A 14,378-nucleotide genomic window follows, 5' to 3' on the forward strand; every position below is an offset into this window, starting at 1 on the left:
ATGTATAGGCTGTTTCTCCTTTCTCTTGCCTCTCCCTGACATCATAAAATAAAAAGACTTTTTATTATTTTGAATAATTGTTCTTCCAATTTCAGGTAATCGTTATTGAATCTGATTAATTTAAGTACTTAATTCTTTTGTTTTTCATGAAGCCAATTGTATTTTTTGGTTGGTTTTAATTTTTGCTCACGTATTCTAATTAGTTGAGTCACACACATTGCTCCATTAACAGGTGAAGCGTGTGATCCTTCCAACATATCATTTGAATTTTTAGTGACAGATAAGGATAGAAAATGGTCATCGGAGGGGATAGAAAATGTGGGGTGTACCCCATTTATGCCTCTGAGCAAAAGGGATTGGAGTTGGAGTTTGGGGATAGTTCAAGAGATATTGCTGAGTTAGAACCCGACAATTCTAATGATATTCATGAGTTACAAGTCAAAGGATCTAACCATAACAATCAAGATGACCAGACTAAGAAAATAGAGGAAGTTGTGCATCAAACAATTACTACAGGTTTGAAGCATGTAAAAGTGGAGTCGAATGAAAATTCATGTCACGATTTTGTAGGTATGAAACTTGAACAGTTCAACCACTCCCTCTTTATAGCTCCTTATTTTTGCTTCATTTTGATGATCAATTCTTAAGTATTAGCATCTATAAACACAAACAGATAATACTAGCACAATTATGTTACTTGGTAGTTTCGAAAAACTTTTAAAACTGCTTTTGACCCACTTATTACATTTGTGAACCGATCGTAAAAATAAAATAAAAAACATTTGTGAACTGCAATTTTTTTGTTGGTATAACACATTTTAGATGAGTTGGTTACATATTATCCACTAACAATAACAAGATCCTTATATTGGCAACAGCGAAATATAGCTCTTTAGAAAAGTCTTCTTTGGCAAGTGGCTATTTTTATGCCTCCTTGTCACGATGATTTCATTTCTTAGCATTTAAGATTGGATTATTGTGAGAATTTGAAGGGTAAATTTAATAAAATAATTACAGGCCGGATTTCTCTTACATGAATTAGCTTCCATGGTTTTGTGTGAAGGGCAACTAGGATTGGTTGGAAAAATTAATGATTAATTTTTTATTTTGCTTCCTTCAGCTTCAACAACAGTTGGTACAAAGACAGAACCACAAAGTTTTAAGGAAGAGGATTACTATATAATGTCAACACCTGAAAATCAAGTCAGTAACTAATATGTATTACTATTATTGTTCTTCATTTTCTAGCTAAATTAAGAAAGTATTTTTCTTGTCTCCTCTATATATGTCAAATTAATTTCAATATCTATAATAAACTTTGCTCATCAACACTCTTTTTCACTTAATTTGACAAACAACACTTAATATATTCACCATAGTATCCCCCTTGACACTTCAAGTGCTTCAAACATCGATTCAAATCAAACTATAGAGGTGTTAGAAAAAAAAGACTTGACATACAATCAAGAAGACAAATATTATGAGCCAATCATGTATGAGGAAGTTCATACTCTTGTGGAAAATGACCATCTGCATCTGGACCAGATTGGGATCCAATTGTTGAGCTTGGAAGCATGTTATGTGATAGTTATAAGAGTTTTCCCTTGTCAACTCTCTCAACTACTGTTTCAGAGACTGAAGTCCTAGGTCAAAATCTGGTAGCTATCCTTAAAACATTAGAGACCCTTTTGGAGACCTCCCTCGAAACTATCTCTTGTGATGATGAAGTCAAGCAACAATTCCATCAAGTGTAGGATCAACTTGTCCAATTTGAAGACCAAGTTCCTGTTCAGCTTCCTCCTGTAATCAACAAGTTAAATTTTTTTTTATTGAAGGTGTTGATGTCAGTTTTGTGACTGTCCAAAAAACTATCCAAGATTATGATCTGTCGGACATCTCTACCGTTGGGATTTTCAAATTAATATCTATGGAGAGAGAAATTCTATCGCATGCAAACATTGGAACGAAGGCTTCAATCCATTCTTCTTCTCTCTAACGCTTGGAAACCATAGCAAAGAAACAAAAAAAAACTTGAGAAATCTCAGGAAACCGCTAGAGATACTGTTATCGCTGTCGGAATACACACGTGAATCTGCTTAGAGATAAGGAATGAGTTTATCGCAATTGGGGTTATAATGAGCAGGTGTAAGGATCCTTATAGGATTAAATTGGGGTTTATTTTAGGATGTTTATTGAATTATAATTTTCCTTTACGATTATAAATACAATATTTTTGTGTTTGGCGGATCCCAATATTTTGATGTGAATTAGTTGATAAAGTTGAGTGCTCTTGATGTTTTCGTGTTTTTGACCTATGACTTTCATTCATTGATTTTAATATGATTGTGTGGAATTGTTTGAAGGGTTTTACTCTTCATGTTGTGAGAAGCATTTTGTATAAACTATTATAGTGAGATTATGAAATGGTGATTCAAATTATGAGAAAATGGCAAATTGAACCTGTGATGAATGGTGAGATACATGTGTATTGAGATGTTATATGTATTGAGTCGTGAGTTATGAACTGTGCAATTACATAATTGTAAGACCCTTTAAGGGCGACGAGTTTTTGTGCGATGAGTATTATGATGGGATCCACTGTGGGAACTTGATGAGTTGAATCACTTTGAGGTGCGATGAGTTAAAATGATTTTGAAAACAATTAAGTAGTTGTGTGTATTGGATAGTTCATAGATAAAGTGTATATGATTCATGAGGTGTGATAACATGTTAAATTGGGATTATACCATTGTGATTGAGACCGAGTGTATGTGATAAATTAAGTATGTATTGACTTGTAATATATATGTGCAGTGAGATGTTGTATACACTGAGTTGTGAGCTATAAATCGTACAATCACACGACTATAAAATCCTTTAAGGACAATGAGTTAATGCGCGACGAGTATTGTGATGAGAATCACTCTAAGGTCTCGACAAGTTTAATCACAAGCGCGATGAGATAAAATTAATTTGAGAACAATTGAGGAATCGTGTGTTTTGTACAGTTTATAGACAGAGTCTATGTGTTAAAATGTTTTCTGGGTTGGACTTGAATCAGGAGGGAGAGGCCATGACGGACTCTTTGAGTCTAAGCCTTGAGGGTAACTACACCCGGTTTGAGTGTTCCTTTAAGCCTGTGTTGATTCTACATGGTTGGAGTATTCTCGCAAAACAGTGTGATCGTGGCTGGTTTCCTTATGATTTTACCTAGTGAGAGTGACCTGACTTACTAGTGTGTGGTTTGTCTTGTCATGTACACCTAGGCGTCCGACGAGGTTTTTCACTGACATGATACCACATTGCATATAGGATTGAGTCTTAGTATATCTGTTGCATAACACATGTGTATTGACTGGTATTGATTAGTTGAGTGATATTGTGTTTGACCCTTGAATATGTCAATGATGTGAAAATGAATGAGGCAAGTTATGTTGAGATGTGGTGTTACGCGACAAGTGATGGAATGACATGAACTATGTTTAAATAAGTTGTAATTCATTTATATGATATGTATATTTATGTTGTCTTGTTTCTCTTTATTAGTTACGAATGTGATAACCCACTCCCCGTGTGTTATTTGTGTTCGAATCCTGTGATGATCTCAAATTTTGTGTTCGTGGAAGCAGATAGTTAGGTGAATGGCGATGGAGAACCTCATGTTATAGGACATTGAAACACAATACTCTGATACGATACGACATTGGGGTATAGGTTTCTATATTAATTACATAAGTCTTGGATGACCTTATTTTGAGCTGAGATGATTTTATTAATTATTTGGACAAGTTCTATTATGATGTTAGAGAAGTGAATGCGAATCTTTTACCCTTTGAAATGTTTTTATTTAAAAAATTTAATTAATTATGTATTCCTATTTCTTTTATTATTAGTACATATATGTATGAGATAGAGAGTGTCACATTCATCAAGAGTAGTACTTCCACCACTGATAGCAACATTGTCATCACCACCACCACCATTGACAGTATCACGGTCATTACTGCTAACCACCACTACTGGCATTGACACTAGCAACCACAATTATTGGCATCACTACCTCCACCACTAACATTGCTACTGTCGTTGTCGTCACTTTCCCCGTGACCATCACCACCACACAAATATACCATTAGTAGGATAGAAATCTTTAAAAATAAATTTCTTTAAACTAAAACTGAATTTCTAAAAGATTTAATTACTCATTTAATCTTTATAGTCGCACAATCTTTCCCTTTTTGTCCATATAGATCAAAATCATTTATTTTAATCTCCACATATTAATTTAATCATTTTTAATTCCTATACGTAATATTTTTAATTCTTATGATCTAAATTCATAGGGACTAAAATGATTAAAAATGATGTACATAAGGATTTAGGATCAGTTAAACGAAAAGTGACACCTAAAACAAATTTTAGAAAAACAAATATTTTACTTTAATAAGAAAATTACATACTAAGCCTTTTTGTCAACATATGTGATATTTTTTCTAATAAGTTTAGTGTTTTTTCCTATAAACTAAAAAGAAAAAATATTTTTGTTGATAAACCTAATGTTTATCCGTGAGTTGCTTTACTCTTGACCAATCCAATAAGACTAAAGAGATTGGTTTTAAGTATAAGAATTAAAAGATAAAATTTGTATAACTATATATAAAGATGAAAAGAGTAATTAAATATTTTAAAAATTAGAGATTGACTGTTATTTTTTAATTTGAAAAAACAACTAAAAAAACCACCCGAAGGGAAACTTATTTACCCTGAAAATAAATAGCAGTAGAAAAAAACAAATGTTATGGCTAGACTTTACGCACGTGAACTTCCCGTACATGAACGATGAGCTTTACAGGTTCCAAGTCAAGCTTACGAATTTTCTTTCCCGTCTCATAATCTTCACGCAACGAATGTTTCTGATCGACTACTTTGTTTCTCCTGAATTCTCACTTTCCTTATTATAAGCAAATTAATGTTTGTGTAACGCTCAAAAGTTTTCCTAATGGCTAACCTGCAAATGGTCAACTATGCAGCTGCTTCTTCTTCTTCTTCTTGTGTGGCTTCTCTCAAAAGTTATGATGTTTTTCTTAGCTTTCGAGGCGAGGACACTCGCGGCAACTTCACAAGCCATCTCTACGATGCTCTCATCCAAGCCAAACTTGAAACCTACATAGACTACAGGCTTCAAAAGGGTGAGGAAATCTCGCAAGCACTCATCGAAGCCATTGAAGAGTCGCAGGTATCCGTTGTGATCTTCTCAGAAAAGTATGGTACCTCCAAATGGTGCTTGGATGAAATCACCAAGATTATGGAATGCAAGGAGGGTCAAGGACAAGTTGTTATACCCGTCTTCTATAAAATAGATCCATCTCATATAAGGAAGCAACAAGGTTCTTTCAATAAAGCATTTGAAGAACATAAGCGAGATCCGAATATCACAAATGATAGGGTGCAAAAATGGAGAAGTGCTCTCACAAAAGCAGCCAATTTGGCTGGGTGAGACTCGATAACTTATAGGTACCAAACCACAACTCTATATAGAAACTTATTTTCCCAACAAAGGGATATGATCTTGGTTTTCTTTTTCACTTATGGTTTATAAAAAAATCCTAAGATTACATATGAACTATTGAAACTTAATAAATGTAAGACAGATTAAATATTAGGCAGTAGCGAATATAAATTAGATTTGTTAATGTTTAACTGTCCACTGTTTCAAATGAAGCAATTTTACTTACTATAGAGTTGGAAGAATGGAAAGTAGAAGAATAATAGAATATCACAGAGTAAACACGGGTGGTTTGGACTTTGGAGATATTTTCCCAAGTCCATGATCCCAACTCTATTTTTTGTTTTTTTTGTTGAACCCCGACTCTATTGCTGTGTCTCTCCTACTCTACATCCCCCACTTATCCACATATTGTAATTGGTGGTCACTCATATTTTCATTTTTATTTGATCGACTAGTGATACATTATTTCATTCAATGTTCTTACCATTATTATGCTAGGACCGAGGCCAAATTCATTAAGGACATTGTCAAAGATGTACAAACTGAATCTCATATCCGATTGAAACGAAAGGACTGATTGGAATTGAAAGAAACTATGCGGAGATTGAATCACTGTTGGAAATTGGCTCAAGGGAAATTCGAGTGATTGGAATATGGGGCATGGGTGGCATAGGTAAGACTACCCTGGCAATTGCTTTACATGCCAAACTATTCTCTCAATTTGAAGGCCACTGCTTTCTGGGAAATGTAAGGGTACAAGCAGAGAAGCATGGTCTCAATGCCTTACGCAGAACACTTTTCTCTGAGTTGTTCCCAGGAGAAAATCTTCATGTACATGTGCCCAAAGTTGAATCCCATTTTATAACGAGAAGACTTAAACGCAAAAAAGTTTTTCTTATTTTGGATGACGTGGCTTCCTCGGAACAGTTAGAAGATCTAATCGGTGATTTCAATTGTTTCGGACCAGAAAGTAGGGTGATTGTAACAACTAGAGATAAACACATATTTAGCCATGTTGATGAGATATATGAGGTAAAGGAATTGAACCACCATGACTCTCTTCAACTTTTCTGTTTGAATGCTTTCAGAGAAAAGCATCCCAAGAATGGATTTGAAGAGCTATCAGAAAGTGTACTTGCCTATTGCAAAGGCAATCCTTTGGCGTTAAAAATTTTGGGTGCATGTCTTCGTTCAAGAAGTGAACAAGCATGGAACAGTGAATTGAGAAAGCTTCAAAAGATTCCAAATGTGAAAATTCACAATGTTTTAAAATTGAGTTTTGATGATTTAGATCATACTGAGCAGGACATATTTCTAGACATTGCATGCTTTCTCAAAGGAGAATATAAAGATCACGTAATAAGTCTACTGGAAGCATGTAATTTGTTTCCAGCCATTGGAATAGAAGTCCTTGAAGACAAGTGTCTTATAACTATTTCACCTACACGTACAATAGAAATGCATGATCTGATACAAGAAATGGGTTGGAATATTGTTCAACAAGAATCTATCGAAGATCCTGGTAGGCGAAGTCGATTGTGGGATCCTGAAGAGGTGTATGATGTGCTGAAATATAACAGGGTTAGTACAAATTCAGTTACATGGGTGTTTGTAAAAAGCAACTAATATGATAGCATTTACTAACTATTATTCTAAATATTTTTTGTCAGGGAACTGAAGCAGTAGAAGGCATAATTTTGGATCTGTCTAAAATTGAGGATCTACATTTGAGCTTTAATTCCTTTAGAAAGATGTCTAACATAAGATTTCTTAAATTCTACTTTGGAGGGGAGTGGAGTGGCAGATGTAAAATATACCTTCCTATGAATGGTCTTGAGACATTGTCTGACAAATTAAGGTACCTTCAATGGCATGGATATTGTTTGGAGTCTTTGCCATCAACCTTTTCTGCTAAATTTCTTGTTGAGCTTGCCATGCCCTACAGCAACCTTCAAAAGCTTTGGGATGGAGTTCAGGTACGGTATGAATCTGTCTATATTTTCTACTTTTACTTTTTCACTTGAAACTCTTCATGTGATAACATTACCTTGTTACAGAATCTTGTGAATTTAAAGGACATTAACCTCGGATTCTGCGAAAACCTGGTTGAGGTTCCAGACTTATCTATGGCGACAAATCTCAAAGTGTTAGCTCTTCCTCAGTGTAAAAGTCTGCGTCAAGTTCATCCATCCATATTGTCTCTCCCTGAGCTTCAGGTTCTGGATTTAGAAGGCTGCACTGAGATTGAAAGCCTTCAAACAGACGTTCACTTAAAATCTCTCCAAAACCTCCGTCTTAGCAACTGCTCATCCCTCAAGGATTTTTCAGTATCTTCAGTTGAACTTGAGAGGTTGTGGTTAGATGGCACACATATCCAAGAATTGCCCTCATCAATTTGGAATTGTGCAAAACTCGGTCTTATCAGCGTACGAGGTTGTAACAATCTCGACAGTTTTGGGGACAAGTTATCTCATGATTCGAGAATGGCATCTTTAAATAATCTGATACTTTCTGGATGCAAACAACTCAATGCATCGAATCTGCATTTTATGATTGATGGTTTGCGGTCTTTAACATTTCTGGAGTTGGAAAATTCTTGCAACTTAAGAACACTCCCTGAGAGCATTGGCTCGTTATCATCATTGCAGCATTTAAAACTAAGCGGAAGCAATGTTGAGAGCTTGCCTGCAAGCATCAAGAACCTTCTGATGCTGAGAAGCCTTTATTTAGATAACTGCATGAAACTTGTGTCTCTGCCTGAACTTCCACTGTCTCCGTGGTCTTTAAGTGCAGCTAACTGTACATCTTTGCTGACAAACTTCACTCAACTGAACATACCCTTTCAACTTGAACAAGGACTAGAACAACTCCCTGAATCTCTTTTCATTCCTGGAGACCATGTTCCTGACAGGTTCAGCTTTCATGCTCAAGGGGCTTCAGTGACTATTCCGCATCTTCCACATGTTGGCTTATGTGGCTTTATTTGTTGCCTCGTTCTTTCTCGGTCACACCCTAATGGAAAATACGAATTTGTCAAGTGTTCTATCTACAAAAATTCCAAAAGTATTGATAGTGAACTCACCTCACTGGGTTGTGAGAGTTTGAGTTTGGATCATGTGTTTCTTTGGTTTGTTGACATCACAGAAGGTGGAGATGATTCTATGCTTAGGAGAATACAAAAAGGTGAACCGTGTGATCCTTGCAACATATCATTTGAATTCTTTCTCGAAGACAAGGACGGAGAATGGACAATGGAGGGGATAAAGGGGTGTGGGGTTTACCCCATATATGCATCTGAACATGGCTATTATTCTAAACAAAAGGGGTTAGAGTTGAAGTTTGGGTATAGCTCTAGAGATATTGTGGAGTTAGAACCCAACAGCTCTAATGATATTGATGAGTTAAAAGACAAAGGATCTAATCATGACAATGAAGATAATCAGACTAAGAAATTGCAGGAAGTTATGCACCAAACAAGTACAAAAGGTGTGCAGCATGTTAAAATGGAATCTAATGACAATTCTTCGTGTCACCATTTCATAGGTATGAAACTTCAACCACTCCCTCTTCATAGCTCCTTGTTTTTGCTTCATTTTGCCAATGTATTAGTATCTACGTGACAACTTCGTAATATTCTTGAGTATAAATATCTACAAACACAAACAATCAAAAGTTAGGTTAAAAAGATATCAAAACTTATGTTGAAGTTATCTTAATACTATTTTAGGTTTTTGATTGATTGTACCTATTATTTTTCACATAAGATTTATTTTATTTTGCTATTGACTTCTATTTAGTAAAAATCACATGAACTTTTCTTTTCTCTTTGCATATTTCCTTGACAGACATGCTGAGGGATTAAAATTTTTACTTCATTAACATTCTCTTTTATTAGTTGTTTTTTTAATTCTAGCTCAATTATGTTATGGTTTGTTTTCAAGAAATTTTAAGATTTTAATTAAAATGCACCAAATCGTAAAGATTTTTTCAACTGACCTCTAACATAAACATGTATAGCAGGATTATTGACCTTTGTAATAATTATTTTAAAAATCACATTTACTGTTTTTTTTTAATACTAAAATTATTTTTGACCCAATTGCATTTGTGAACTTCAATTTAAAACAAGGAAATAGTTATTCTGATCATCCTTCTTCTGCAAGTAGCTTTTTTTTATGCTTCTTCCCTTAGTAGCACTAATGCCTCAATCTTATGATTTCATTTCTAAGCATTTAAGGTTGGATTATTGTATTAATTAGGAGGTTATGGTAAATTATTTTTGACCCAATTGCATTTGTGAACTGTAATTTTGCTTCATTCAGCTTCAACATCAGGTGGTATAAAGACAGAACCACAAAGTTTCAAGGAAGAGGATTGCTATATAATGTCAACACCTGAAAATCAAGTAAGTGACTAATATGTATTGGTACTATTGTTCTTCATTTTTAGCTAGATTAAGAAAGTATTTTTCTTGTCTCTTACTACTCTATATGTCAAATTAATTTCAATATCTACAATTTTTTCTCTTTAACACTTTTTGCAATCCTTTTTTGCCTAATTTGACAAATAACACTAAACATATTTATCAGATTATCCCCTTTGACACTCTAAGTGCTTCCAACATCGATTCAAATCATACTGCTGAAGTGTCAGAAGAAAAAGACTTGACATCCAATCAAGTAGAAAAATGTTCTCAGCCAATCATGTTTGAGAAAGTTCATGCTGTTGTGGAGAACGACAATCTGCATCTTGAACTAGATTGGGATCTAATTGCTGAGCTCAACAGCATGTTATGTGATAGTTACAAGAGTTTTCCCATGCCAACTCTCTCAACTTCTGTTTCAGGTTCAAATGTAGCGGCTATCCTTGAAAAATTAGAGACCCTTTTGGTGACATCCCTTGAAACTATCTCTTGTGATGATGAAGTCAAGCAACAATTCCATCAAGTGTTGGATCAACTTGTCCAATTTGAAGACCAATTTCCTGTTCAGCTTCGTCCTGTAATTAACAAGTTAAAAGTTTTCATCGAAGGTGTTGATGTTAGATATGTGGCTGCCCAAAAAACTATCCAAAATTATGATCAGCTGCTCCAATCAAGGTCTCTTCTATCAAAGCATTTGGAAAGTGCCAAAGCTCGACAGTACCATATTAATTCTAAAGTCTCTGAAGGTAAAATACAATTTGAAAAGATCAATTCTGAGATTGTTGAACTAGAACAAAAGTTAAGGATTTTGGTTGAGACCAGAGACAAGCTAAAGAGAGACTTGGACAATTGTGATGTTGCGAATAACAAACTAAAGACTAAGGCTGCACAATGGTTGCCAAAATGCAAAAGTGTCACCACAGCTTTGAAGGAATCCGAGGCTTCTTACAAAGTGGCCCTAACCAATAAGAAGAAAACCGAAGATGAATGGGCTGATCTGAAGAAGACTTTTGTGGCCAAATGATTTGAATTGTCACCAGCTTATGCATATTTTGACATTAGGTCTTAGCAATATGCACTTGTTTTACTATTTTCAATTTTCTATCATCTTTCAAGGTTTATATTGGACGTTTGTTTATTTTGATATTGGATCGTTAATTTTCTATACTATTTGTAACTGTTTTAAGTTCACAATGAACAATTTGTTTTGCCAGCTAACTACGCATCAAAGTTGCTACATTTACGCTAAAATGCTATTATATTATTGTAGTAGATTTTCAATCAATAAATAAATAGATAGAATGTCTCAGGTGCATGGATTTTAATATGACTAATTTTGTCTAGTTGTTCTTCCCCTGTTTTGCACTGTTGCTGCATCTTCCTTGGACTTATTGATGGGTGGTACCATGTTTAATCGAGCACAACCTGTCTTTTTAATTACAAGAGGGAAACTCTTGCACACCAAACGACTTGTGGAACACTCATTAATTGTTCTTTTCTATTTAGAGACACAAAAAGTTCTTCTTCAAAAACTACATATAACTGTTAGATTTATTGGTCCTTTCCCTCATCCCCTAGTGAATAAACATATATGTGCAAAACATTTTTTCAAGAATTATCCTATTTGCTTTCTCTATAAAAGAAAAGAAAAGAAAACTATTTTTTTTATTAAAGGATAATGCTTTTATTTTATTGAACCCCGGATACAGGCCTGATGTGTGTACTCAAAAAGTATCCATAGGTACAAATAGGTGCCTAGTTTATACGACATGACTTTAGAAGTATCCATGCTTAAGAAGAAGAAATCTTCTATGCAATGAACTATGACAATACATTTTCATACTCTTTAGGTAGTTTGCATGAGATCTTAGTTCAAACTTCATTATTATACACCAAAAAATGATAACACGTTTTGAAGTGGACTTTGACGGGGGAGATGGGGTTCACGACCCTGCTAGTTTTAGGAGACAAAGGATTTTTATAGAGGACAGGAAAGGAATTTTGAGTACAATACGAAGCTTTTAGTTGATGTAAATTTCTATTTGAGAGGATAGGAAAGGAGACAGAGGATTTTTTGGGTCAAACCATACGATGAAGTAAATTGATTTGCTGTAATATTTTTATTGATCTGACATCTGAGGTAAATTTTCATGAAGCTTCTTTGTAGATTCTAGGAATACCTATTCACCATTCTCATCTCTTTTTTTTGGCTTGATTTTGGAGGGATCAGCCTCTCGTGATCAACATCAGTGGCTTCATCTCCCTAAGGTAATATATGATTTTCCTTTTTTTTTCTTCCCTTTATTTAGCTCACTTTTATTTTATTTTATTATAACCCCATATATATAATTTCTCTCTGTTGCACCAAGAAGCTCCTGTTTCAGTTTAGAATCTGAGTATTTGACCAATTTGATTGCGTCTTGTTTTGATCCTTTTTGGCACTGAGAGAGAATGGGTTAAGAGTTTTCTCCGTTTTGTACATGTGTATGTTCTCTTGTCTGTAAAAAAACTATGGAACGTGGACTTTGAAAATGTTCAAATTGGAACATCTAATTTTCTTCTTTTAATCTAAGCTAGTCTGTCTAGATCTACCTCTCATTTGAATTGTGCTTGCTATCTTGGTTTAATATTTTTAGCCTAATTATGTGTTAAGCAAGTGTTAAATTGCTAGAAAGTAGAAACTATGCAAACGCTTTGAGTTTTCATTTCCTGCTGCCATCTATATGAGTATGACTCTGCAGTTTTTAACATGATCTTGAGCTGCAAAACTTGAAATAATTGAAGCATGGTTTCTCTCCTTAGAAAGGCAATACATGTGATTTGCACATTTAAGTTTTTTTCATTTGTTGTCAACATTGATGTCAGAGTCAAGATTTTTTTAAGCATAATTTAATGTTTTAGCAGCACCTACTATTTTGCTTTGATGTTTTTTAACTATCCAAACCCCTTCTAATGCAATCTTACTTTGAAGTTGAACCCTGCTTATTGGACTTCAACCTTGTTTGGCAATTGAATGGAAACACGTTCCTTCTATTGAAAAAATAATAATTTAATTTGCTTCTTGTCAATAAGTAATCCACTTGTTGTCAATTTTCTTGTCACTTGATAAATGACATTTCATATTTACTATTCATCAGATTATCCCCTTTGGCACTTCAAGTACTACCAATATTGATTAAATCAGACTAGTGAAATGTCAAAAGAAAAAGACTCAGATGACAATCAAGTGGATACATTTTCTGATTCAGTCATGTTGGAGAGATTTCATACTCTTGTGGAGATTGACAATCTGAATCTTGAACCAGATTGGGACCCAATTACGGAGCTTGAGAGCATCTTATCTGATAGTTATAATATGTCTTCCATGTCCACTCACTCAGCAACTATTTCACAAATTGAAGTCCATGGTACAAATGTGGCAGCTATCCTTGAAAAATTGGAGGTCCTTTTGGAAACCTCCCTTGAAATTCTCTCTTCTGATGATGAAGTCAAGCAACAATTCCATCATGTTTTGGAGCAACTTAACCAATTTAAAGATCAAATCCCTGTCAGGCTTCATGCTGTGATTTACAAGTTAAAAAGTTTCATTGAAGATGTTGATATCAGATATGCAACTGCCCAAAGAACTATCCAAGACTATGATAAACTGCTACAGTCAAGGTCTCTTCTATCAAAGAATTTGGAAAGTGCCAAAGCTCAACAGGACAAAATTAATTTGAAAGTCTCGGAAGGTAAAATACAATTTGAAAAGATTAATTCTGAGATTGATGAACTAGAACACAAGTTATGTACTTTGGTTATGACTAGAGACAAGCTAAAGAGAGCCTTGGACAATTGTGCTGCTGAAAACAACAAGTTAAAGACTCAGGTTGCCAAATGGGTGCCAGAATGCAAGAGTATCATCACAGCTTTGAAGGAGTATGAGACTTCTTACAAAGTGGCCCTAACCAATAAGAGGAAAACCGAAGATGAATGGGCTGATCTGAAGAAGACCTTTGTAGCTAATAAGATTTGAATCGTCTCAGTTTATGCATATCTTGACAGAGGTCTTAGCCATATGCTCTTATTTCACTATTTTCATTATTTTCTCACCTTTCTAGGATGACAATGAACATTTTGGTTTCTCTTATGTTACACTGCAATTTTCCTTGATATCTGTCAATCTGTTTAAGTTCACATCAAATTATTTATTTTGCAAATTTACTTTCATATCTGACAATTTTGTGTTTTTCTTTGAACATGCTTTCTTCTCAGTTATTTTGATCTGACACAATACCAATTTGTAGTTACTAGTTAGGTTGGACTCTCAAACTAATACAAAACAAACTGAACTGTACTGTTCTATTAATCTTGACTTGATTGTTTTTTAAAGTTTTCTAAAATTGATTGAAATTGAAAATCTCAAAATGATTTTGTTGAACAAGCATATGACGGTGATCAAATGAT

At 34.5% G+C, this 14,378-nt stretch overlaps 3 protein-coding genes and 1 pseudogene across 4 annotated transcripts; all 4 read left to right on the top strand.

The window, feature by feature from the left end:
* The first annotated feature begins 293 nt into the window (after window positions 1-293).
* LOC114369544 lies at window positions 294-3,214 on the top strand (annotated as a pseudogene).
* A 1,594-nt stretch (window positions 3,215-4,808) lies between these two features.
* LOC114380076 (TMV resistance protein N-like) lies at window positions 4,809-6,118 on the top strand. Its single transcript, XM_028339003.1, has 2 exons — window positions 4,809-5,514; window positions 6,008-6,118. Exon 1 carries the CDS (start codon window positions 5,000-5,002, stop codon window positions 5,495-5,497), a length of 498 nt encoding a protein of 165 aa, XP_028194804.1. The 5' UTR covers window positions 4,809-4,999; the 3' UTR covers window positions 5,498-5,514; window positions 6,008-6,118.
* A 36-nt stretch (window positions 6,119-6,154) lies between these two features.
* LOC114380057 (disease resistance-like protein DSC1) lies at window positions 6,155-11,241 on the top strand. The gene is made up of 5 exons (XM_028338970.1): window positions 6,155-7,090; window positions 7,180-7,485; window positions 7,567-9,052; window positions 9,832-9,914; window positions 10,099-11,241. Exons 1-5 carry the CDS (start codon window positions 6,170-6,172, stop codon window positions 10,954-10,956), a joined length of 3,654 nt encoding a protein of 1,217 aa, XP_028194771.1. The 5' UTR covers window positions 6,155-6,169; the 3' UTR covers window positions 10,957-11,241.
* Window positions 11,242-11,620: 379 nt separating this feature from the next.
* LOC114380067 lies at window positions 11,621-14,141 on the top strand. 2 transcript variants are annotated; one of them, XM_028338991.1, is made up of 3 exons: window positions 11,621-12,072; window positions 12,156-12,200; window positions 13,070-14,141. In XM_028338991.1, exon 3 carries the CDS (start codon window positions 13,126-13,128, stop codon window positions 13,945-13,947), a length of 822 nt encoding a protein of 273 aa, XP_028194792.1. In that variant the 5' UTR covers window positions 11,621-12,072; window positions 12,156-12,200; window positions 13,070-13,125; the 3' UTR covers window positions 13,948-14,141. The 2 variants fall into 2 exon arrangements, with proteins under 2 accessions (XP_028194792.1, XP_028194783.1); XM_028338982.1 differs by having other exon boundaries at window positions 12,163-12,200.
* Window positions 14,142-14,378: the final 237 nt, after the last annotated feature.

Source organism: Glycine soja, chromosome 2 (assembly GCF_004193775.1).
Source record: "Glycine soja cultivar W05 chromosome 2, ASM419377v2, whole genome shotgun sequence".
Classification (NCBI taxonomy): Eukaryota; Viridiplantae; Streptophyta; class Magnoliopsida; order Fabales; family Fabaceae; genus Glycine; species Glycine soja.